The sequence below is a fragment of the Mastigoproctus giganteus genome, chromosome 2, assembly GCF_048544385.1.
Source record: "Mastigoproctus giganteus isolate SK-2022 chromosome 2, ASM4854438v1, whole genome shotgun sequence".
NCBI classification, from domain to species: domain Eukaryota; kingdom Metazoa; phylum Arthropoda; class Arachnida; order Uropygi; family Thelyphonidae; genus Mastigoproctus; species Mastigoproctus giganteus.
In genome coordinates this window covers 130,585,484-130,612,959 of record NC_143576.1, presented here as the reverse complement: position 1 = coordinate 130,612,959, position 27,476 = coordinate 130,585,484, and the positions used below count along the sequence as shown (strand labels likewise).

The following is a 27,476-nucleotide window of genomic DNA, read 5'->3' as shown; positions in this document are numbered from 1 at the left end:
TATCAAAAGCCTTTCTAAGATCCAAGTATATAATATCAAAGTTATTCCCTGCATCCAGTTCTTTTGTGACTGCATCATAGTATCCAATCAAATTGGTCAGGCAAGACTTCCCCTTAACAAAACCATGCTGTGTCCTAGCTATAACTGAAGTCTTGTCTAGATGATCCTGCAGTGCTTCTTTCACCAGTGCCTCCATTAATTTTCCGGGAACAGAAGTTAAACTCACAGGTCTATAATTACTTGTGTCAGCCTTTGATCCCCCTTTGTGAATTGGGGTCACATTTGCACATCTCCAGTCAATGGGTACCTCCCCTGAGTCCAAGGAAGCTCTCATAATTATGGCTAAGGGTTTGCTTACCTCCTTTGCTGCCTCCTTTAATATAACTGGATAGATCCCATCCACCCCAGGTGCCTTTCTTGTGTTTATCTTCAACAATTTCTCCTCCACTTTGCTCTCAGTTATTACAAGATTCTCTAGCTTACTGCTAGAGTTGAATACACCTCTGGCATTCCCCTCGCTGAATAACTCCTCATGTGTGAATGTCGATGCAAAATATTCATTTAGTTTGTTAGCTACCTGAGCAGGGTCATCAACAGTTGACCCATCGATCTCAAGTGGACCAATCTGATTCATCCCCTTCCTTCTAGAGTTTACATAAGTAAAGAACTCTTTGCTGTTTTTCTTCGCATCCCTTGCCAAGGATCTCTCGTAATCTGCCTTCGCCTGCCTAACCTCCTTTGTAACTTGGTTACAGATCAACTTGTATCTGTCATAGGTGTCCGTGTCACGTGTTAATTTGTATGTATCCCATGCATTTTTCTTCTCTGCCATATGCCTTATTAGTTCATCTGACAACCATTTAGGCCTAAACCTTGAACAATATTTCTTAGTTGGTATGTAAAGCCTAGTAGCTTCCACAATAAGTTCTTTGAATGCTTCCCATTTTGAATTTGCTGTTGGCAATATCATCAGTTGATCCCACTGTATAGAATTTAAATACTGTCTCAGTCCATTGTAGTCGCCTTTACGAAAGCAATACCCCTTCCCTTTACCCCTAATGGTAGTTACCTCTTTGAGTAACTCCCACTTCAGCACACTGTGATCACTGCCACCAAGTGGTTCATTTATCTGCAGATTCTTAATGCATGAAGAATCACTACTGATAATCAAATCAAGAGTATTACTCCCTCTAGTTGCCTCCCGAACATGCTGATGTAGAAAACAATCATCCAATAAATCCACAAAAGCCTTGCTACTGTGTGAGTGACCAGCCCCCAAATTCCAGTCAATATCTGGGAAATTAAAATCCCCCATTATAAGACTCTCTGATTTACTGGCCCACTCTATTTCTCCGAACAGTTTCTTATTATACTCATCAGAGTCATTAGGCCTATAGCACACTCCTACTCTCAATTTTGATCTCCCAATGCTTATGTCACACCAAACTGACTCGACACTGCACTGTCCAGCGATGTCGACTGGCTTCACTTCCTTGGATTTTATGTGTTTTTTAACTAATAGCATAACCCCTCCTCCCTTCCTATCCTGTCTATCCTTTCTGTAGACATTGTACTCCCCAAATTCCAGTTCTGCATTTCTTATATCTGTGTGACACCACGTCTCTGAAATCCCCACAATATCTGCCTTTGATGTTTTGAGCAATACCTCAAATTCATCAAATTTATTTACTAAACTCCTAGCATTGGTGTACACACAAGTATACATGCACCTGTTCTTTTTCTTAGCTACCCTAACACAACCCATGTGTTTACTTGTACCCCAATGATTCCCAGCAGTCTCTGAAATATCCTGCATCTTATTTTCCAGGCTGCAGCTCATTCCAATAGAAGCAGTGCAAGAATCACTTTCACCTCTGCCAGTGGCTACTGTTAATCTATTAGTCCTTGTATCCCCCCAATCTAGCAGTTTTCCGACCCACCTAACATTGCCTCGATAGCATCAGCAAACATTCTTGCACCCTTTCTATTTAAGTGTATCCCATCCCTGTAGAAGCAGTCTCTCCTGTTAACAAGTACAGACCAGGCTGAAAAAAATTCTACCCCTTGAGCCCTGCACAATCTTTCCAGGGCCGAATTGATTGACAGGGCTCTCATCATATACTCCCTCCTATCGTGTCTGGGCAGAATTGCAGACACTTTCAATTTCAACCCTAATTCACGGCTTTTTTTCATCAGTGACCTGTACTTGTCAAGTAATTCCGCCGGTCTCCTACTCTTAATGTACTTAGAAGGGTTGTTTGTGAGAAAAAGATCAAGCGTATTGGCTGTATTATTAGGATTGTCCGGTATTCTTGTAGGTAAATGAACAATCTATGCTAGGTCATTAGTAATTGCAAAAGCCTCAGCATTTGACCTGTTGGGTCGGTGTGACTAGAAAACGGAAGCCAGCTGGAGTTGTGAACATTAAAATCACCAAGGAAAATTACCTCAGGAAAGATGGACTGGAGAAAGTCAAGTTGCAAAGAGAGGAAGTCAAAGAGCTCCAAGTGATTAGTGGAGTTGGGAGAACGGTAGAGACAACAGATGAATTTGACACAATGAGGTAGAGAGATTTTAAGCCAGAGAAGATCAACGAGAGGAGATTCCAAATTGCCAGGTCTCTGACAGGGAATATCAGAACGAACATATGCACAAGTACCACCTTTGAGGCGAAAGGAATCATACAGCGAATAATTTGGGCATCTGAGATGAGCAGTAGTTGAATCAACCAATAAATGAGATTCTGTCAAAAAAAGTACATGGGGTTTGGCAGACTGCAAGTGGAAATGGACATCATTGAGATTAGAATTGAGACCACGTATATTTGTGAAATGAATTAGGAAGTGCTTGGGAGGTTGAGATCTGTTCTCAGATAAGCTTGCTCTATTAGTTTGACAATTCATGGTGTATTCAATAGTAAGAAAAAGTGGGTGGGACATGCTGTATGAAGTAATGAAATTTTTGGATATGGCGTACACATGGTAAGAATATACCCAGATCCTTGACATAACGTGGCCTCGACAATCTCCCCGCATACACACTACTCGGACTCCCTCCAGTCACTATCTGGCAGAGTAGAGGTAGCAAGATTATACACTAGCTGATCCGGAAGCCTCCTAGAGAGTTACCAATAGGTTCAGTCCAGTGTAATAACAAGCGGCCGGCCTGCGAACACCGTTTTAGAGCTGTACCCTCGAAATGTAAGGAATATTGGGTCTCGCCACGACGTTCATCATAACCTCAAAAGTCATCAATCATACTGCATGATGGAAGAGATAGGGAAGGGTTGACCGGAACTTAGCTCTAGAGACTAAACATGGGTTCCACCACTTCAAGCCTCCAATAAGCAAAGTGGTGGTATTTCACCGGTTGATGAGAGTCATCTACCACCTAGTACTGCCTGGTAACATAGAGGGGCGGCGTTCCTCCATGTGGTGTGGACACCACACCTCGACCCCTGCTTACGTTGGTTCACACCTGGGTGGTCACCCACCATGTACTTGTGCATGGAGGTTATACCCAGGATTGCCAACAGTCCCACCATCGTGAAGGTGCAAGCAGAAGATTTGGCTGTCACAGACCGTCCGGACTTCGCCAAAATTGGGTGCACTTGACTTGAGTGTCACCCGAATATCAGTTCCATCAGCATTTTAGACTCCCAGGTAGCAAATACAGCTTGTCTGGCATATCTGAGAGAATGTCTGTGACAACCTCAAGGACCTAAGGACCTAAGCACCACAAGTGTAACCCCAAGGAGTTACACTTCGCAACTGGGTTGTCATCATTGAAACACCAGGGTACCTGGTGTTGCAATGATGACAACCTATCCACCCATTGATGAGAAGCCAAAACTCCGTATGGGTGATGGTATCTGCTGACAATAAGTAACAATAGTCTTCTCGTATGGTGAAGCGTTACTTATTCGAGGTAGTGCAATATCGTGGCAACTCGTTGTGAAGGTATTCACAATATAGATATACTTAATGATGCCAATTTATAACTACTTAAGTAGTTGGCTACATACAGAAATGATGCAATATTTAGGTAAGTATTGCTGTTACCATATAAAAACTAATTAACAAACTAACCAAAATAAATTAAATATTAAATTTAACAATGAAAGCCTACTCTCACCTTTCCTGAGACAAGCCTCTCAGCCTCCTGTAATGCTTGTGTGATCCTGCATGAATACTGCAGAATTCCACCCACAAAACATAATCTCCCAAATAAGAAAATAACCAAAATCAAAGAAATAGAAAAGATTTGAAAGAATAAGGGAACCATAGGAATGATTTTTTTTTTTTTTTTTCTTTTCCTTTTTAGGGAAGCACCATACCATTGATCCCAAAAGGTTGTATTTCCATAGTGGGTAGTTGGTTGGTGTAACAGACTTCCATCCCTTGTCATGGAAGTTGATAGTCTAAGTAAATTTAAGGCTCAGCTGGACAGGTATTTCGAACGAACGGAGGGGTGAAATGAGAGATTTTTTTTTTTTTGGCTAATGCTGCATAAGCTTGCTTTCTTGCATCATATGCCTCTACTAATGCTAATACACATGGTATGTAATGATAGTATAATATGAAACAGGTGATTATTTGGTGTTCATTTGTTCAACTTTTTAAATTTTTAAATTTAAAAATTTGTGAAAATTTAATTTTAGATTTCAGTAAAATAAAATTTTCAAAATAAAAAATAATACAAAAAAATAATGAAAACACTCAACATTGTGTTATTAGTTTCGTTATTTTTTAAAACAATTTCACTGTTTTTTTTTTTTTTTCCAAAAATAATGTTTTTAAAACTATTTAATTGTGTATGGGATTTTTAGTATGTATTTTTTTCAGAAATAATTAATTTATTATTACTTAATTAGCAAGTTAAGTAGTGATAAAATAATTAATAGATTAATTAATGAAAATTTACTATAAATTTTATGTATTGTACTTTGTTTTTTGTTAATTAAAATGCTTTCAAAATTATAGTCTTTATACAAATATGTTTACTTTTGCCTATGTTGATCTCTGTTTATTTATTATTAATTTTAAAGTAAATGTTTAAGTGAAATAAAACAGAACTTTCTTTTTCTATATGTTAGAAAACTGTGGCAGAACTTATTTGAACTAAGAGTGATTCTTTTAAAATAATTTTTTGTGGTATTCATTAAAATGAAATTTCAATAGAAAGTCCCTGAGAAGTTTGTTTTAATGGGATTTTATGTAGTGTGTGTGTGTGCATGTGTGTTTGTAATTATTAGTACTTTTAATATACAATATTTTTCTTTTTAGCTATCAGAAAGCTTGGAGAGATTATGTTAAGTTTCGTCATTTATTAGCCAATAAACCAAAAGTAGTCCCAGCAGATAAAAATAAATTGCTCCAAAAAGAGCTGAAATTGCAAGAAATGAGAATGAAAAAGTAAGAAAATATGTATTTCTCATAGAGATTTATTGAATGATTTATTGTCATTTTACTACCATGGTATATTATTTTCTTTTTTAATCAATTCAATACTGTATATACTTCTCTGTATTCTCTCTCTCTCTCTCTCTCTCTCTCTCTCTCTCTCTCTCTCTCTCTATATATATATATATATATATATATATATATATATATATATATATATTATTTAATTGTGTATGGGATTCCATTAATTGCCAGGTTCCAAAGTTTCGATTAACTTGTCAATGTTCAGAAAGATTAAAATTAAAAGATACGACAAAGTAATAAAGAGTTTAAGGCAGAAAAATTTTAATCTTCCTTAAATAAGAATTAATATGCTAAAAAGTTTTATGAAATTCAAATTTCTAAAGTCAACTTTTAACAACCAGAATCCTTTAACTTGTTGGTAAATGTATGATACCTTTAGACAGGTTTAAAAAATTCTTCTTGGACTTCACTTTGTCATTTTACTTTGTTTATGAGAAAAAATATATATATATTCCCCTTACCTTCTGCAATATATTCTTGATACTGGCCTTGGATGTATGTTAGAGTTGTTGTTACCTTTATTAAGAATTACTTTTTTTTTTCCACACTTCACCTGATCCAATCCTTGTTTGAGATTGCATTCAAAGACTTCATTTTCAGCCTCTTCACCTGACCCAATCCCTGTTTGAGATTGCATTCAAAGGAGCACCTCCATAGCCAGGTTGGAAGGAGCAGCAGTGCGTAGCACACGCTTCTTGATTATACCAGTGTTCGAGCCCGTCACCACCAAATACGGAGGATGCGGAAAGGTCAGGGAATGACCACCGCATATCCCCGGAGTAATATGGCCTTAGTTGCTCCTAAAAACCAAATAACAATAACAACAGCATTCAAGACTTCATTTTCAACCTGAGTAACAGGAATATAAATTCCACCATAGCTAATACCCAATACAGGCACTCCCTGGCTTACATAATACTCGACTTACAGAAATTCAACTTTACGTAAGCTTTTGCCAGCCGGTGCAAACTTAAAAAAATCATGGAAACGTATTTTGCGTCCCGTAGTAATAAATGGAGGTATCGTGAAAATATTGTAATGTGAACCCAATAACACATTGTGTGGGTTTTTTTTTTTTTTTTTTTTTGGTAATTTGCTCCAAGACCTCATAAGTTGAAATTTTTGTTATATAACTAAGCAATTTATCTCTCTAAAATGTCATTTTTATAATGGAAATTGCACTACACTTTCATTGTTATCATATGTTCTGTTATAAGAATCAATTTTGAACACCTTTGTTGATAATTTTCTAAAACACATTTCTGGAGGTCACTACCATAAAACAATAAAAACAGTTTGCACTTTCTGGTTTATTGGGCTTTTCTGTTAGCGCAATCTATTATAAACAGGTAGTAAACTCGATCTTATTTTGATAATACTGGAATTCTGTGGGTTTTTACTTTATGGTGAAATGAATTCCCCTTCACTGAAATCTTCAATCATATAAAAAACAAATAAATTTCCAGAATCTTCTCTTCATTCCTATTTACTTATTACAATGGTGAGGGGAAAGGGACCAATGGAAAGTGCAATTGCTGGAAGTGCTAGGAAACAAAACAAAATTGATTTAGAAATGAAGATGATTAAGAAGTATGAAGTAGATCAAAGTTTGTCATTTATTGCATGGAATTAGGTCTCACTGCTTCAACAGTGAATACTATTTTAAAGGACAGTGCATGTATAAAAGAACATGTTAGAGATCAATGCATTTATGATCAACAGTGATCACAAAACAGCATTCAGGTGCTATATTGAAGATGGAAAAGCTATTAATAATATGGATGGAAAATCAGATTCAGAAGCAAGTGCCCCCGAGTCCAATGGCCATTCAAGAAAAAGCAAGAAGTAATTATGAAGATATCAAGGATAAGTATGGCAAACCCCAAGCCAAGTTTATGGTAAGCAATGTGTGGTTTAATAGGTTCAAGCATTGCACTGGTTTCCAAAACATTAAAGTATGCGGTAAAGTCGCCAGTGCCGATTCTGCAGCTGCAGAGAAATTTGCGATGTATTGGGAAAAACCCCTTCTAAATCTCCACAGTCCTGAACTTCCGCAACAGTGTGCTTATGAGCTGGAGAGTTAATTCTGGCAATGATGCTCAAAAAGTAAAACTTGCCAATGTTATGCCTGTCTCCTCTCTCTTTTTGTAATTTTATAATTTTTTACATTTTTGTAATGAGATAAAAAAAAAAACGTAAATAATTCTATTTACATGTTTGTCGAACATTTCTTTTTTGCTTCAATCAAATTCAGTGCATGGTTGTTGAGTGCTGCATAAGCATTTAGAGAATTCCGACTTACGTAAAATTTGACTTATGTAGAGTTATAAATGTGTTAAGATTTCGTATTATGACTGCATAATTATTATTCTTCTACAGCACATATAAAATAATCAATTTATTTTACCTGGAAGTATGCTGGATTCTGTGCTAGACTTGTTTGTGAAATTTGTGAACCAAGCAGATGTAGAATGCTGTGGAGGTTGGTTATAAAAGGTCAAAAATAAGGTTTCAGCAATTCAATTAGTAACTTCCCTTCCTGTTGATACACTTTTTTATTTATATCTTTCCTTTATATATTCAATTTTTTCAGTCAAAAGATTGAAGATTTGATAACCTATACACAAAATAGTAAAAAAGGCATGGAAACTCTTTTATCCATTTTACACTGCTGATTTAATTGTTATTATCATACTTTTAATATAATGAAATACTAGGGGGCTCCGCCCCCTGCTCACTGCGCTCACTTTTTTTGATAAAATAAAATAAAATACTTACAGAAGCTTTCGACTCTGTGTGTGTGTCTCTTCCTCAGCTATGAATACTTAAATACATTACTATATCTATATAATATCGGTGTAGATACACCATAGACAACTCTTAGAAAGACTACGATCATAGTGTGAAAAGCATCATTTCATCTCTATCTCATATTGTGCTCATCCTTCACAACGAGTTACCTTGTATTGCACTACTTCGAATAAGTAACACTTCACTAATAGAGAAGACTGTTGTCACTTATTCTCAGTGGGCACCATCACCCGGCCAGATGGCACTGTTTCAAAGCTAGTTGGCTTTTCATTGATGGATACCTTTCACAATATGATTGTAGTTTTTCTCTATGTAAGAGTTGTATATGGTGTATCTACACTGATATTATATAGATATAGAATCTTAAACTCTTAAAATGTTATGCCTTGTTGGTTTTAGTTTATTTAAATAAATATGTTACATATGGAAATCAAGAATGGTACTGCATGGTCATGTTAGATAAACATAGCGCGTGACCACGCTTAAACAGAAGTTTGTTTTACCACAGTAAAACAAGCTTCTGTTACGGATTTTTGTATTTTATTATTATTAGCCATATGGTGCAAGGAATCTTGAGGCTTATGCTGCACCAGAGAGAGAGAGAGAGAGAGAGAGAGAGAGAGAGAGAGAGAGAGAGAGAGAGAGAGAGAGAGAGAGAGAGAGAGAGAGAGAGAGAGAAGTAGAAGGGAATCACCAAGAAAGAGAAGAATGATGATATCCAGCCCAGGACATTTTATGTTACGTATTACCACGTAACCTGCATCTCTCTTCTCCCATTCGCTGAATAAATATCATTAAGAGGGAAATTATTTTAAATGTATAGAAAGAAATGTTACTTCTACCAATGAGACAGTCAAAATAAGTAAAGTTTAATTAAAAATAAATTAAGTGCACTGATGCTGATAGATAAAATAATACACTATATATAAATTTTAAAATCAGTTTTTGCAGTGTATTTATTTTTAATAAACTACTTATTTATTTTTTACTGTCTTGCTGATAGAAACAATGTTATTTCATTATTGACTATTCAAAGCCTCTTCTCTAATATACTCTTAATATCCTGATTCACACTATTAGTTAGCCATTTCTGCAAATGCATCAGTTACTTAGAATTAATTACAAATGCATCAGTTTTGAATTTAAAAATTAACTCATTAAAAATCACAAAAAAAAAAAAAAATTCAAACCAGTCTACAGTATTAAACAGTTAAAAAAAAAATTCAAACCAGTCTACAGTATTAAACAGTTAAAAAAAAAAAAAAAAGCCGAGGTGTAGTAGATATGAGTTATTCTTATTTTCAAGGGATTAATTGATTTATTTTTGTGTACAGTTGTTTAACTTACATAAAAAGGTTGTACAAGTGTAATATTACTCATTACATTATTATTCATAAGAAATAGGAGGAAAAAAAGTTATATTTGAGTCTGCGTAGTGAGAATATTGTCGATAAGGACTGATTAAGTAGAACATTTTTGTTTCATTAAATGCCACATTTGTAGCAAACTGTAAAGAATTTTATATAAAATTTCATTCACAGATTATTTTAATTTGTTGATGTATGTCTCTCTATTATACCCTGCCACCATTACGTTGTATCAATACAAGGATGTTCAAATTCTGCTGCCATTATTATAGTATTGATATAAGCATTACTTGGAGATTTTCAAGGTAGTTTTATAGCAGTGTAACAATATCAGAAGTGTTTTTGTTAGGACTATAAAGTAAATTTATAGCACTACAGACTTGATTTTATAGAGTAGCATTATCACGTAATATGTAACTTAATGCTAAACAGCATAGTTTGTACTGCTGTCAATAAGCAGAATTAGTGTAGCATTATTATTTTTGTATTTCTTTGTTTCATGTGTTGTATTTAAATTAAATTCAGACTAAAATCATGCCTCATACTAGAGCAGCAAAGCAAACTAGTGGGAATTTTTTGGTTTCAGGAGAACTTTCAAGGGCAGTTCTCCAAATCACGATTATGTAATATGTGTTTTACCTGTGTGATCTTTGCAAGGCTATCTTTAGCATGACATCATACAGCATTGGGGTTAACTTTGTCTATTCATTACAAAGAGCATGGGGAGATTAAGTGCAACTTCAGTGTTCTGATGAGCTTATATGAGGGCTTGAAGAATAGGATTTATGCCCTCAGAGGATTAAAAGAGAGGGCTCATCAAGCATTCAGCTTCCCAGCCTGGTGAAAGAGGTAATGCAGGACCATCTAGACAGGAATTCAGTTATACTGCAGTCACAGCATGGATTTATTAAGGGGTGATCTTGTTTGACCATTCTGACTGGATATTATAATACAGTAATGAAAGAACTGGATGAAAAAATAATAATTTTGACATCATATACTCAGATTTTAGAAAATCTTTTAATACTATTGCACATAAAAGACTTATACAAATTGGAGTGTGGCATTAAAGGCAAGTTACTGCTTCGGATAAAGGGATGGTTGAGTGTAGAAGACAGAGAATGGTTATCGATTGATGCTGCTCTTTTTGGATTAATGTTAATAGTGGAGTACCCCAGGGTTCAGTGATGGGCCTGTTGTTGTTTTCTATATTTATTAATGCTATTCATGAAGGTATATCAGCCATAATTTGGAAACGTTATGAAGATTGGCTGGATGGTTAAGGACAGTAACCAGGGTATGCTACTGCAGCAAGTTCTAGACAAATTGGCTGAGCAGTAACATTTCAGATTTAATATTGACAAATGCTACTACAAATGGGTAGTAATCCCAGATTAACATATTGACTGTATGCTACCACACTTAGGGTAATGGAGAATAAAGAGGACTTGGAGGTAATTGTGCATTAAAATATGAAGTTCTCTAAGCAATGTGCAAAGGCTGACAGGGACAGTTCATGGGGTTTTGTCAATGATATACAGGAAATTTGCTAATAGGTATAAGGTGATTATCCCATTATATAAGGCCATATCATGAGTACTGCATACAGATCTGTAAGCTTCATTTTAAGAAGAACACGTATCTGTTGTGTGGGTGCAGAGAGAAAGAACAAGATTAGTGATGGGAGCGAAGGGTGCTCTTACCAGGAAAGCCTTTATTTCTGCAAACTAACATCTGGTGATATCTCTGAGGAAATCTGATTGAGGTGTTTAAGGCTTTGAATGGATTAAATAAGCACAATGCTCATGGAATCCTTCTCTTACTCAGACTACACGAGGGAGTATAAATTCAAATTGTAGGAAAGATAGTTGCATGACGGATGTGCAGTAATTTGCCTTTGGCAAGTGGGTAGCTGATTCTTGGAACAAGCTCCTACCTGTTATTGCAGAGGTGGGTAGTTTGAATAAATTAAGGTAAGAACTAGATTGTTAGAAGAGGAGATGTACCAGTTATGTAGGAAGTGTTCTGTCCTCCCTGGCTGATGCTGTGAAGCTTGTTTTCTTGCACCATTTGCAAGAAAGACTGAATACATACCAATGTTTATTTGAATTTGCTTTTTACTTCCAGCTTAATTTGTGGTGTGCAACATTCATTTACACTTTAAGAGATAGAGGTTATAAATACATTGTCAGTTTTGTACTTTCTTGTTTTTTTGTTTTTTTTAAAGTCTTAGAAACTTTTGATCATGATCATATGAGCAAAAATTATTGGCTATTACATTTTAATTAAATTTATAATATACAGTCGGTCCTCGTATAACACGTGTTTGCATTACACGAATTCGATCATACACGATTTATAAATAGGGGAACATTATCTTATATAACACGAACCGAATTCGCTTATACACGATTCGCCTTTGTGTTTACAAGAAATGGCAGTCGAATGCGGAATCACCCCAACCGAACGCAACACGATAGGAACGAAGAAGATTCTGAAAATGTATTTATGTGTTTTATATCAGTGAAGGGGAAACACATTTCACCATAATAACGTAAAAACCAACACAATTCCAGCTATCGATATAATCGCAAATGCAATTAGATGGAGTTTACTACCAGTTTATAACAGATTCCACTAGCAGAAACGCAACTGGAAATTGTTTTTATTGTTTTATGGTAGTAACCCCCAGAAATGTGCTTTAGTAAAATGTGAGGCGTTAATAGTGTATCTCGGCCTTTACGGTGTTGTTTATTCAGTTGCTACACGCGCGCGCAGCTTTGTTTCTGTGTATCAAGCGTGCCACCTCGTTTGTAATTGTGCTTTATTCCCTAAAAATTAGTAAAATACTTAAAAGGTGTGAAAAGGAAGCGTCCTGGCTAAGACACTGCAGATTCAGAGAGAAAAAAAAAGAAGCAATATCGATAAACAGAGGCGGACTGGGTCAAAAATTCTTACCCGGGAAAATTTATAGTGGCCTCATACTACGGTTTATGGCCAAAATCACACCGGCCTCCGGCCCACCGTGGTTTCCCCCGTAAGGCTTATGGCCAGTCCGCTTCTGTTGATAGAGAAAAAATATGAAATCGTGAAACGCTTTGAGCGAAATGAAAGACCATGTGATATTGCACGTGCTACAGACCTAAATGAGGCAACGCCGAGAATTACAAAGAACGCAGAGAAAATAAAAACAACTTTCGTAGCGGAAACAACTCAAAGTGTAATTAAAATCCATTAAATTAAGACACAAAGAATTGGAAGAGATGGAACGGCTGTCATCTCTTTGGATAGAAAATCAAACAAAAAGCAAGTTTGCTTACGATAGAAGCAAAAGCATTAGCAATATTTTATTACGACTTACGTATTATAATTTATACTTACGTATTATAAAATACGTAAGTATTTTATTACGACTATTTTATTTAATATAATAAATTTTTTACGAATAAAATACGTATTTTATCCGTAAAAAATACTTTTTCAGTATTAAAAAATACTAAAAATACTTTATTATAATATAATATTATTTTTATTACGTATTTTAATCATTATAAAATACGTAAGTATTTTATAACGATTAAAATTACCCGATTATTTATTGTGTTTGGTAATGTTTTGGTTCCAAATGTGTGTTCAATCTTGGGTGGTCGGCACCTAACCCTACTTTTCCCATAGGGCCTGTTGTTTATATTGCACGATTTTGCATTGCACGAGGGTTTCTAGGAACGCAACTATCGTGCTATACGAGGACAGACTGTACTGCTAAAAGGGAAATATGGTGCCTGTCAACTTTTACAGTCCCCCCCTCCATAAAATTTACTGAAAAGCTTTTCACATTAAGCTTCTTTTTACAAAATATGTTTTTAAGCGAAAATACTCTTACCATTATGAAATTATTAGGTACTGGAAAATTGCTTGAGAGGCCTTCATCCTGCAGTGGATTGAGAATGGCTGAATAAACAGCAAATAAAATTTTCTGTTTATTCTATATCATAAAAAAGAATGATATGATTCATAGCTTATGCTTATGAACCTTATCATAAGCAAAAAAATAAATAAAGTGGATGAAACAAGATATACATACAAGTATACAATACGTATATCTTGTTTACAGTTGGAATATCAAGATGCAATCTAAGAATAGTTGACATACTGTATACATATATACACTATGTCAACTATATTCCTAGGTTGCATCTTAATTTAATATGGCAGCATTTTGTTTGGGTTGAGTTGAGCATCAGAGGAAGATTTTTTTCTTAATTCTTTTAACCCTTGTTTGTTTTTTAAGCTGCACTCTGTAACTAGATCAATTTCCATAAAAACTTAAATGCCATATTCTCATGTTTAAGTTACTAAGAGTCATTACTGTCTTTTCTATAACGTCATTGTCATTGATACAAGGAGATTGAATGAGGTCTTTATGGTCTCCTTTTTAACTCCTCCATGTGTGACTGAAATAGCTTCTTAACATTATTATGCTGCATATCAAAGAGCTCATTGCCTTCCAGACATTTTGATATTTCTATAATATTATAGCTGAGCAGCATCTGAAAGAATTTTTCCAAGTCCATCCAAGTCCTAAATTTTTCAATGCATGTTCATCATTGGTGACTTTTCTAATTTATGTAATCTACAATGTTGCAATTTTCCCAGTGCTGTGCTGTATAAGCTCTCGTTCAGATTCTCCCATGGACAAGGATTCAGCTTGTAGTGTTGTGTGTGTGTGTGTGTGTGTGTGTGTGTGTGTGTGTGTGTGTGTGTGTGTGTGTGTGTGTGTGTGTGTGTGCGCGTGTGCGCGATGATTGCGAACACTTGATTCTTGCAGTGTTGTGCTGTAAAAGCTCTGATGCAGATTTTCCCATGGGTGGGGATGCAGCATTTAGTGGGGTGTGTGTGTGTGTGTGTGTGTGTGTGTGTGTGTGTGTGTGTGTGTGTGTGTGTGTGTGTGTGTGTGTGTGTGTGTGTGTGTGTGTGTGTAAATATATGATGAATTCTAAATTTTTCAACATGCATTCATCATTGGTGACTTTATCTCATCAATGGTATATTTTGTAATTTATGTTATCCGCAATGTTGTAATTTTCCCAGTGCTGTGCTGTAAAGGCTCTCATGCAGATTCTCCCATGGACAGGAATTCAGCATTTAGTGTTGGATGTATGTGTGGAAATAGACAATGAATTACGATGATTGTGAACACCTGGTTTCAACAGAAGTCTCCTGTAGACAGCAAACAAAGCATGGTCAGAAACCAAATTAACTATGTTATGATTAACCAATATTTCCAGGGAAGTGTTAAGAGCACCAGGAGATATTCTAATGTAGATGTTGATTCTGACCACAATGCAGTCATAACTGGGATAAAACTGAGATTGAAGGCTATTAGGAAAAAGCAAACAATGAAGAAAGTTGACTTAGAGAAGTTAAAATCCAGAAACATATCAGGTAATAAAAAAATGCCTTAATGAAAGAATGCAGCCCATCCATATGCAGGAGGAGAGGGAAGTGGAAGAACTTTGGAAGAGTTTTAAATCTGTTCTGACTCAAGTGAGTTTGGGGGCTCTAGGTTATAAGAAATGTCTGAAGAAAGAATTGGATGATGGATGAAATTTTGATACTCACGGAGCAGTGTAAAGCATTTAAGAAAAGCATTTAAAACCATCATATCACATAAAAATGCGAAGAAATAGAAGCACTGCAAGAAAAGCATACTGATTTAAATCTTCACAAAAATATTAAGGAGAGTTTAGGAATTAATTAAGAAACATCTGACTTCAGTCTGAAACGACAAAGGTGAGATTATTATGGAAGAATCTGGGAAAAACTGTAAGAATGCAATGGTAGTACCATCCATCCTTAAGATCCAAGTTGGAGAGGTGATTAAATCAGCAAAGAAGGGAAAAGCCAAAGAATCTGATGACATCTCAGTGGAAGTAGCCAACTTGCTTGACTACAAAAAATTGACATTCTTGTTAAATTATTTAACAGAATTTACGAGACTGGCAACATCCCTTAGAACTGGCTGATATCATTCATAACTCTTCCCAAAAAAATTATACACCAGGACTTGTAGAAACTGTAGACTAATTAGCTTGATGAGCCAAGTCCTACAAATGTTCCTAAAATAATTGAAAATTGGGTATTCAGGAATTGTAAGGAGTTGACATACAATGCGCAGTTTGGATTTTGGGACGGACTAGGTACAAGAAAAGCACTGTTTTTTTGCTCTGGTCATGATGCAAAGGTGCAGAGAACAAATCATTGCTCATATTTATTTTATTAACTTTGAGAAAGCTTTTGATCAAGTCCCACACACCAAATGCAGGCCTTGATGAAAAGGACATCTGAATAATCAGGAACTTCTACTGGTACCAAATGGCATCAGTTGATGGAAGAAAGACAAAAACAACATCAACATTGAAGCGAGACAATGATGTGTTTTCTTCCCCCTATACATTTACTCAGATGTCATTTTCAAGAGAGTAAAATGAAATATCTGTCACTTGTAGAGTGATTAACAACCTTTGCTATGCAGATGACATTGTACTTTGTACAAATAATATGCAGGACTTAGATACTCCCCAGTCATGTGAATGAGGAAAGTGAAAGGATGGCCTCGATATTAATGTCAGCAAGGTACTTAATGAGGTCAATGCCAACAGCTCCTTTCATGTTAAACAGAAGGCTAATAGAGGGAGTCAACAAGTTTAAATAACTTCTCGATTCTCTCTGGATTAATGACAAAAATTAACAAGGTATGGAAATACAAGACTAGGTGTAAGGACGTAGACTTCCTGAGCTCCTGCAAACGGATAAGTTTTCTTAGAAATTTATTGTATTTTTGATTAATTTGTGTTTTACTTATATATTAAATAAGCTTAATAGCATTCGTTAGCTTATTTTTTAAATTTAGCTAGTGATTTTGTAAGTAACAACTTGCTACTCATACTGCTATTGTATCAGTGTTTTGGCACTAATATGGTAGCACATACCCAGTAGCACAGAAGAGTAGTAGGGCTTTAATTGAAATAAATAAGTAGTTTGAAGGTTTTAATCACTTTTTGGGCAATATCTTTGGAATTTAGCTAAGAATATAACTATTTTAACATTGTGATTGTTACAGTATAGCGTAACTTGATAGTGTAATACGTATCACTGCAATAGCTTAGTATAATATTGTATTTTCAGGTATAGTATATTATAATCAATTAATCAATTAAATTTATTAAACTTATTAATTAATTAAATCATATTTAAATGGAAATCTTGCCCCAGACTAGAGCAGCAAAGCAATGGGCACAATGTAGTGGGAGTGCTGTGGCTCAGGTAAGAACCAAAGGAGGCATTTCTCCAACACATCACAGCCTAAAAAAATATGCAACTTGTGAAATGTTTGAGGATCTCTATGGAACAGGACATGATCTAGCCAAGGATGACTAGATCATGTCCATAAGGCACCAACTCAGTGTTCTGATTGGCATCTATAAGAGTTTGAAGGGTAGGGTAGATGCCCTTGAAGGAATTAGAATGGGTGGCCCATCAAGCTCTCAGCTGCCCATCTTAGAGATCACTCTTGGGCATCAGGTAATACAGTGGCAATCTTCAGGGCAGAATGCACTGGTTCCACAGGAGCTAGTTATTGTCGGTGACACTATTTTCAGGGAGACTAGAAATATATTGGGCAAAAAAGGATAGGTGGAATAGGACCAGAGTATATCTGCCAGGGGCAGATATACCCTGGTTAATAACGTAGATCAGATATCATCTTTTAAGAGCACAAAGGGTGATATCGTTGTACACGTTGGCACTAATGACATTGAGTAAGAGATCTGCGGACTTACTTAACAAGTACAGGTCAACGTTGAAAAAAAGTCGCGAGTTAGAGACTTTTTTTTTTCAACATTGACACGTTTATATGGTGACATGGCAGAAAGTGTCAAAATTGACAATTGAAAATGTCAACATTCACATGTTGACATGACAGACAGTGTCTGCAATTCTGCCCAGACATAATAGCAAGGAGCCTTGTTGATCAATTCGGCCCTGGAGAGATTGTGCAAGGCTCATAGGGTAGAATTTTTTCAGCATGGTCTGTGCATGTTAACAGGAGAGATTGTTTCTACAGTGATGGGATACACTTAAGTAGAAAGGGTGCAAGAATATTTGCTCAGGTTATTGAGGCAGTGTTAGGTGGGTCAGAAAACTACTAGCTTGGGCGGAGGGATTCACAAACTATTAGCATTAGCAGAGGCATACAATGCAAGAAATCAAGCTTATGCAGCATCAGCCAAAAAAAAAAAACCCGCTCCCATTTCACCCCTCCATTTGTTCCAAATACCTGTCCAGCTCAGCCTTAAATTTATTAGGCTATCAACTTCCACAAAAAAAGATGGAAGTCTGTTCCACCAATCAACTACCCGCTGGCTAAAGACACATCCTAAAACTGTCTTTCCTCAATTTGAATTTATGCCCTCTCAGGTGATTATTCTGAGCAAGAGGAAGAATTCCATCAGCATTGAGCATGCTCAAACCATTCACGGCTTTATACACCTCTATCAGATTGCCTCGCAGGTGCCTAGTCTCCAGACACTGTGATCTGCAAAACTTAAGCCTTTCTTCGTAAGAGCAACCCTTCATTCCATTCACTGATCTTGTTGCCCTTCTCTGTACTCCTTCCAACAGCTCTACATCCTTCTTAAAATGATGCCTCCAGACCTGTATATAATACTCAAGGTGTGGCCTGACCATTGCCTTATACAAGGGAATAATCACCTTCTTATCCATACTAGAAAAATTCCTGTATATCATTGAAAAGACACCATGAGCTACTCTTGCAGACCATCTGCACTGCTCAGAAAACTTCATATCTACCTGCACAATTACCCCCAGGTCCTTTTCATTCTCTCTACCACTGTCAGTGCAGTACCACAGAGTTAATACGTTACTCTGGGGTTACTGCTTCCCATATGTAGTACTTTACATTTCCTGAAAAAGGCCTCTGAGGTTGGGCAAATTCAAGTTTCCGCTTCTAGTTCAGACCATGTGCCGACTGCACCACGTGTATAAGTACCGTGAGCCTGTTATATATGCGTGCTGCAGGAAGTTTTGTTACTGCTGAGGAAGGAAGCCGATGCTTCCGAAAGCTCCAGAGATTTTATCTTTTTTATTGCTTTTAATCCAGTTTATTTTAGTGTATTTTATCGCAAGGATTTTATCACAGTTTTAATGTGTTTTTCACATGTACATAATTTAATTTAATATAACAGCACTTTTTGTAAATATTTATTTTATTTTATTTTAATTTGTAAATATTTTAGTTACAGTAAAATACTTATTCTTATGGTTGGTGTATGTGCTGATTTATTGCAAAAATACTTTACATTTGTCAATGTTAAACTTCAATTGCCACCTCTCAGCCCATCTGCTCAACTTTTCTAGATCCTGTTGCAGCAGCAAACTGTCATTAGTGTCCTTAACTACCCTGCCTACCGTCATATCGTCTGCAAACTTGGACATTAAGCCTGATATACCATCATTAATACCATTTATAAATACAGAAAACAATGGACCCAACACTGAACCCTGAGGGACTCCACTAATAACATTACTCCATGAAGAGCAGTGTCCATTGATTACAACTCTGTCTTCTCCCACTCAACCATCCCTTTATCCATAGTACCAATTTGCCTCCAATGCTACACTGCTCCAATTTGTGCAGCAGCCTTCCCTGTGCAACAGTGTCAAAAGCCTTTCTAAGATCCAAGTATATAATATCAAAGTTATTTCCTGCATCCAGTTCTTTTGTGACTGCATCATAGTATCCAATCAAATTGGTCAGGCAAGACTTCCCCTTAACAAAACCATGCTGTGTCCGACCTATAACTGAAGTCTTGTCTAGATGATCCTACAGCGCTTCTTTAACCAGGGCCTCTATTGATTTTAATTTTCCTGGAACAGAAGTTAAACTAACAGGTCTATTACTTGTGTTGCCCTTTGATCCTTCTCTGTGAATTGGTGTCACATTTACACATCCCCAGTCCATGGGTACCTCCCCTGAGTCCCATGAAGCTCTCATAATTATGGCTAAGGGTTTGCTTACTTCCTTTGCTGCCTCATTTAATATAACTGGATAGATCCCATCCGTCCCAGGTGCCTTTTTTATGTTTATCTTCAACAATTTCCCTTCCACTTTCCTCTGAATTATTACAAAATCATCTAGCTCACTGCCAGAGTTTGATTTACCTCTGGCATTCCCCTTCCCAATAACTCCTCATGTGTGAATGTAGAGGCAAAATACTCATTTAGTTTGTTAGCTACCTGAGCAGGATCATCAACAGTTGAACCATCAATATCCAGTAGACCAATCTGATTCATCCCTTTCCTTTTAGAGTTTACATAGGTAAAGAACTCTTTGCTGTTTTTCTTTGCATCCTTTGCCAAAGATTTCTCATAATCTGCCTTTGCCTGCCTAATCTCCTTTGTGACTTGGTTACAGACCAGCTTATATCTATCATAGGCTTCCATGTCACCCATTAATTTATATGTATCCCGTGCATTTTTCTTCTCTGCCACATTGTATCATTAGTTCATCTGACATCCATTTAGGCCTAAACCTTGAACAATATTTCTTAGTTGGTATGTAAAGCCTAGTAGCTTCCAAGATTAATTCTTTGAATTCCTCCCATTTTGAATTTGCCGTTGGTAACATCAGTTGGTCCCACCGTATAGAATTTAAATACTGTGTCAGACCATGGTAGTCGCCTTTACGGAAGCAAAAACCCTTCCTCTTTACCCCTGATGATACTTACCTCTTTGAGTAAATCCCACTTCAGCACACTGTGATCACTGCCACCTAGTGGTTCCTTTATCTGCAGATTCTTAATGCATGGAGAATCACTACTGATTATCAGATCAAGAGTATTACTTCCTTAGTTGCCTCCCGAACATGCTGATGTAGAAAACAGTCATCCAATAAATCCACAAAAGCCTTGCTAGTGTGTGAGTGACCAACCCACAAATTCCAGTCAATATCTGGGAAATTAAAATCTTCCATTATAAGACTCTCTGATTTACTGGTCCACTCTATTTCTCTGTACAGTTTTTTATTATACTCACCACAGTCATTAGACTCTGGTGAGTATAATAAAAAACCTGTAACACACTCCAGCAAAGTCGACTGGCTGCACTTCCTTGGATTTTATGTGTTTCTTAACTAATAGCATAACTCCTCCTCCCTTCCTATCCTGTCTATCCTTCCTGTACACATTGTGCTCCCCAGATTCCAGTTCTGCATTCCTTATATCTGTGTGACACCACGTCTCTGATATCCCAACAATATTTGTCTTTGATGTTTGGACAAATACCTCAAATTCATCAAATTTATTTACCCAACTCCTAGCATTAGTGTACACATAAGTATACATGCATCTGTTCCTATTCTTAGCTACCCTAACACAACCCATGTGTTTACTTGTACCCCAATGACTCTCAGCAGTCTCTGAAATACTCTGCATTTCCAGGCTGTTGCTCATTTAATATTAGTCGTGTATCTCCTCAAACTAGCAGTTTTCCGACCCACCTAACACTGTCTCGATAGCATCAGCAAATATTCTTGCACCCTTTCTATTTAAGTGTATCCCATCCCTGTAGAAGCAGTATCTCCTGTTAACAAGCACAGACCAGGCTGAAAAAAATTCTACCCCTTGAGCCTTGCACAGTCTTTCCAGGGCCAAATTGATCGACAAGGCTCTCATCATATACTCCCTTCTATCGTGTCTGGGCAGAATTGCAGATACTTTCAAATTCAACCCTAATTCATGGCTTTTTTTCAACAGTGACCTGTACTTGTTACGTAATTCTGCTGGTCTCCTACTCTTAATATGTGTACAACAATATCACCTTTTGTGCCCTTAATAGATGAACAGTAGCCACAGGCAGAGGTGAAAGTGATTCTTGCACTGCTTCTATTGGAATGAGCAGCAGCCTGCAAATCAAGGTACTGGGGATATCAGGGACTGGTGGGGAGTCATCACGGAACAAGTAAATACATGGGCTACGTTAGGGTAAAGAGTAAGAATAGGTGCGTGTACTTGTGTGTACACCAATGCTAGGAGTATAGTAAATAAATTTTATTAATGTGAGGTGCTGGTCAAGACATCAAAGGCAGATATTGTTGGGATATCAGAGACGTGGTGTTGCAAAGATATAAGGAATGCCAAATTGGAATTTGGGGTCTATCCTTTCTCTATAATGTGTACAGATAATATAGAAAGGGAGGATATTGCTGTGGTGGTTGCCTACCTCCATTAGGAGATGGCACATGGAGAAGAGATATAATAAATGTAATGAAGTGACTTTGTGTTAACAAAAAAAAAAAAGAAAAAACAGTTCAGATGAACTGTTTGTAGCATCTCGGGTGACTGAGTCGATTGTCAGTGAGTAGTGCTTTAGAGATTAGTTGTTTTCTTGCAAAATAACGTTGCAGTTAGACCCAAAGACTATGGAGATGAGATAAGGGAGATGGTCCTTACTTTTTCTTTTAGTATATGGGGATTAGCCAACTCATATACAAGCATAGGTTTGATGAAACAGTCTCCAGTCGTTTTTCTGCAAAAATGAAGAGTCAATCTGTCCTTAGAATCCTGGAGCAGATATCTCATTCTTCGAAATAAAAGGGCATCCACTTCCAAATAAACCAGTGTCACTTCCTTTAAAAACTTTCTCTGTTATATAATCCCTTCTCCTGAATCATATTCAGGTTGAGAAGTTTGGCAGTGGTGTTATAATTTTATGATGTGCCTTTTAAATTTTCAAACTAGCCCTTATTTGGCTTAAAATTTAAGTATATCTTTTGCACTTGCACTCTCCTTTAAAGTCTCAGTAAATGACTTGTGTAATCGCTTGGCCTTCTCAGTTATAAAAATGCTTCTTAAGGGCATATTTTTATGAGCCTAGTCTTCTGTCCGTATATTTAGGGTTTTTTCCATCTTCTTGAAATTATGGTTGTTGGGGGCATATAGACATTTAGAACTTTTAGACATTCTGCATGCAACACTTACCCTTATAGCAGCTCATTTTTCTTGATGATTCCATTATTATATGTCAATTCATTCACTTTTGAAAGGTCCCTATTGATAATGCAGTCTGTCCATGTGCAAGTTATCAAGCTCTTTTTCTTTTTTGTTTTAGTCTTTCAACTTCCTCTCTTTTTTTCACACAGCCACTTATGCAGTTATTCAACTTATAGAGGACCTTATAAAAATTATAATAAATGCTAATGAATAACAAACAAGGCAATCCTCAAAGTGCTACTGAAAACTGGCCCACAAAATGTCTGGGGGAGGGAGGGGAACCACAATTGTATAGAGAGGCAGTGAGGTCTGCACATGTAACACTGTATGTATACAGCACTGTATGTATGTATATCGCTTTAGTGACAAACTTGATATAATCCAAACTATGACCTTCGGTTTACCTGGAAAGTGAATTAATCTACCCATGTGTGTATTGTGTCTGTAAAATATATGTATGTTCTCTGGTAGATTTGCCTGTTTTGCTGGATGAAAACCCCAGTATCTGGGGGGGGGGGACACTTTGCTATCTACCACTGAGAAAGTCTAACTCAGCAACGGAGTGAAAAAAGCCCATAAAAGTTCCTTGCATCATCGACAGGATTCGAACCCAGGCATTTTCCACTTGGTGTGAGGAGGATGGTGATGATACCACCTGTTGCTACCTGTACTAGAACAGGGCAAAGCAGGAGTGTATTAATGATGGAATATAACATTGGATCGTCAACGTGTTTGTTTTTTGTGTGCAGTTAATTAAATTGCATTCTTAATCTCTCTATTTCTTATTTAACCTCATTATTTCTGCATTAAATATATTAAAAATAAAACTTTCTAGATAACGGGAAAATCAAAATAACAGTACCTTGAATCCCTGAAGGTGCCATTATTCTGAAAATCTGCTATGCATATATAAATAAAGTGTGTGTGTGTGTGTGTGTGTGTGTGTGTGTGTGTGTGTGTGTGTGTGTGTGTGTGTGTGTGTGTGTGTGTGTGTGTGTGTGTGAATTATGTCAAATGACATTTAGATTTAAATTTAGACATTTAGATTTAAATATTAAATGGCATAAATATTAGCTCCAGAGTTAATGCTATTGTCTGTGGACAGTTAGACATTATACGTGCATGGGTTGTGTATGTACTTAACTTATTTATACATTATTATTTTTAAATTATGGTACTACTTGGGAGTATCAAGTTTGTAGTGACCCCAACCAACCCACTAGTTATATATAAATCTAGCCATGGTATGGATAGCTTTATATATAAAATTATAAGATACATATATAAAAACAACAAAATTAATGAAATTTTAAAGAAAGCTGGAGAAATTAGCAAAAGTTGGTGAAAATTAACATTCTTCCTCATGGCCATACCTCTGCTACTTCCTCAGGGCTTTGAGCAGACATATAGCCATACTAGAGGAATGTATTATACATACCCGTTTCTGTAATCTCTATACCAGTTTTGCTAGGTTAATTACTTGGTCGATAATTTGGAATTATAAGAGTAATCTTATTGAATATATGTACTTAATTTTAAATAAACGGTGGTTTATTTAAAATCTGTTACATGCCCTACGGGTACGTAACAGATTGAAATACCATAGTATCTCACCTCCATGTCCTGCGGTGATCAGTCCGAAAATGTTCAAATTTCCTGCCAATTTCAGATTTTGTGTGTGGTACTGTTTATTGCACAGACTTACCAGGTTTTATCCGTGGCGTGATAGTTAACCATGCCACAGGCAAACTCTCACGTTTTGCATTCCTGAGTGAGGGCTGGTGTTGATTGTAATTTAAAGCTTGGTGTATTATTGTGGGAAGCAGATACAATATGATATAAAATCAGGCTAAAAATGATAGAAATAAATGGTAATAATTGACATGGTGGTTATTAAAATAGAATTGGAAATGATGGAATGATAGATATTAAATTAAAATTAAACGTGTTATCGGTAGGGTATCGACTGGCAACGCTTTTCTAAGGCAAAAACCCATTCTTCTCATTCTTAGTGATTCCTTTCAACTTCTCTCTCTCTCTCTCTCTCTGAGAGTAACTCAGAAATTTTGTTTTGGCCATTGCAGCATAAGCCTCCTTGCACCATATGGCTAATAATAATGATGACAGCCCTGTATGTGCCCTTAGGGATAACTATTTACAAATATATATACAGCCTCTTTCATTTTAAATATTAACCCTGTGGTTCCGTGCTTGTTAATAAATCTCGATCTAGTGGAAATGCAATATACCTGTATGATGTTGATGACCTGTGTATTTACATTTGTGGTGTTAAAAACTCTGCTAGTGGGGAATTTTGTTTTTGGACATCCAGGTACCGTGCGGATAGGTGTTGAGCCACACCTATGCGCAGTTAACCTGGGGTTTAAAGGGGGGGGGCAAATTATAGCTCTAATTAGAGCTGTGGAAAAGATTTTTTCCATGATACTATTAGGACTAATGTTAGCTGGTTGCTGTTATGAGTTTAGCTTGTGCGGCTGCGTTTATATGGTGTCTGATGTAATTGTCAGGTATATTGTTTTTGATGAGGGAATTTTTCAGTTTTATTAAAGCTGTTATAATGCTTTCTGGGCTATCGCATATGTGTATAATTCTGTTTGTTTGGTTTCTGATAACGTTTCCATGTATATTTTTGGCTAATTTAGTTTCCCAGATAGTTTAATTGCTGGGAAGCCAAACCGGTCTTCTGTATCGTAGTGTTTGATGTATACAAAGTCATTTGTTATTGTGATTTGGCTATCCAGGTCGGTGGCTCGCAGGCCGCTTTCTGTTGGTTCTATCTATAGATAGATAGAACCAACACAGAGAGTTAGATAGAACCAACACTTGTTAACAGTAGACTGCTTCTACAGGGATGGGATACACTTAAATAGAAAGGGTGCAAGAATATTTGCTGATGCTTTCGAGGCAGTGTTAGGTGGGTTGGAAAACTGCTAGCTTGGGGGGATACAAGGACTAATAGATTAACAGTAGCCACTGACAGAGGTGAAAGTGATTCTTGCACTGCTTCTGTTGGAATGAGGAGCAGCCTGGAAAACAAGATGCATGATATTTCACCTCAGCCAGTTGGTTGTGTTAGGGTAGCTAAGAATAGGAACAGGCGCATGTATACTTGCGTATACACCAATGGCAGGAGTTTGGTAAATAAATTTGATGAATTTGAGGAGGTATTGCTCAAAACATCAAAGGCAGATATTGTTGGGATATCAGCAACGCGGTGTCAAACAGATATAAGGAATGCAGAACTGGAATTTGGGGAGCACAATGTGTACAGGAACGATAGACAGGATAGGAAGGGAGGAAGGTTATGCTATTAGTTAAGAAACACATAAAATCCAAGGAAGTGAAGCCAGTAGACATTGCTGGACAGTGCAGTGTTGAGTCAGTTTAGTGTGACATAAGCATTGGAAGATCTAAATTGAGAGTAGGAGTGTGTTATAGGCCTAATGACTCTGATGAGTATAATAAGAAACTGTACAGAGAAATAGAGTGGGCCAGTAAATCAGAGAGTCTTATAATGGGGAATTTTAATTTCCCAGATATTGACTGGAATTTGTGGGCTGATCACACACACTAGCAAGGCTTTTGTGGATCTATTGGATGATTGTTTTCTACATCAGCATGTTCGGGAGGCAACTAGATGGAGTAATACTCTTGATCTGATTATCAGTAGTGATTGTTCATGCATTAAGAATCTGCAGATAAAGCAACGACTAGGTGGCAATGATCACAATGTGCTGAAGTGGGATTTACTCAAAAAGGTAACTACCATTAGGGATAAAGGGAAGGGTTTTTGCTTTCATAAAGGTGACTACGGTGGTCTAAGACAGTATTTAAATTCTATACGGTGGGAACAACTGATGATGTTACCGACAGCAAATTCAAAATGGGAAGCATTTAAAGAATTTATCTTGGAAGCTACTAGGCTTTACATACCAACTAAGAAATATTGTTCAAGGTTTAGGCCTAAATGGATGGCAGATGAACTAATGAGACATATGGCAGAGAAGAAAAATGCATGGGATACATATAAATTAATGGGTGACTTGTGGATGCCTATGATACATATAAGCTGGTCTGTAACCAAGTCACAAAGGAGATTAGGTAGGCAAAGACAGATTATGAGAAACCTTTGTCAAAGGATGCAAAGAAAAACAGCAAAGAGTTCTTTAACTATGTAATCTCTAGAAGGAAAAAAGGATGAATCAGATTGATCCACTGGATATTGATTATTTCAACTGTTGTTGATTCTGCTCAGGTGGCTAACAAACTAAATGAGTATTTTGCATCTACATTCACACATGAGGAGTTATTCAGGGAGGGGAATGCGAGAGGTGAATTAAACTCTGGCAGTGAGCTAGATGATTTTGTAATAACTGAGAGGAAATTGTTGAAGATAAACATAAAAAAGGCACCCGGGGTGGATGCGATTTATCCAGTTATATTAGAAGAGGCAGCAAAGAAAATAAGCAAACCCTTAGCCATAATTATGAGAGCTTCTTTGGACTCAGGTACCCATGGAATGGAAATTTGCAAATGTTACCTCAATTCACAAAGGAGGATCAAAGGGCAACACAAGTAATAGACCTGTTAGTTTAACTTCTGTTCCAGGAAAATTAAAATTAATAGAGGCCCTGGTTAAAGAAGCACTGCAGGATCATCTAGACAAGACTTCAGTTATAGGTCGGACACAGCATGGTTTTGTTAAGGGGAAGTCTTGTCTG

At 36.7% G+C, this 27,476-nt stretch overlaps 1 protein-coding gene across 2 annotated transcripts in view; it reads left to right on the top strand.

The window, feature by feature from the left end:
• The window catches only part of drosha (ribonuclease 3 drosha), a 357,699-nt gene that overhangs the window by 158,939 nt on the left and 171,284 nt on the right, over positions 1-27,476 (top strand). For both annotated transcript variants that reach the window (XM_090389541.1, XM_090389540.1), the window contains exon 11: positions 5,286-5,414. In XM_090389541.1, the coding sequence (XP_090245667.1) occupies positions 5,286-5,414 (129 nt within the window). The remainder of the gene's footprint in view (positions 1-5,285; positions 5,415-27,476) is intronic.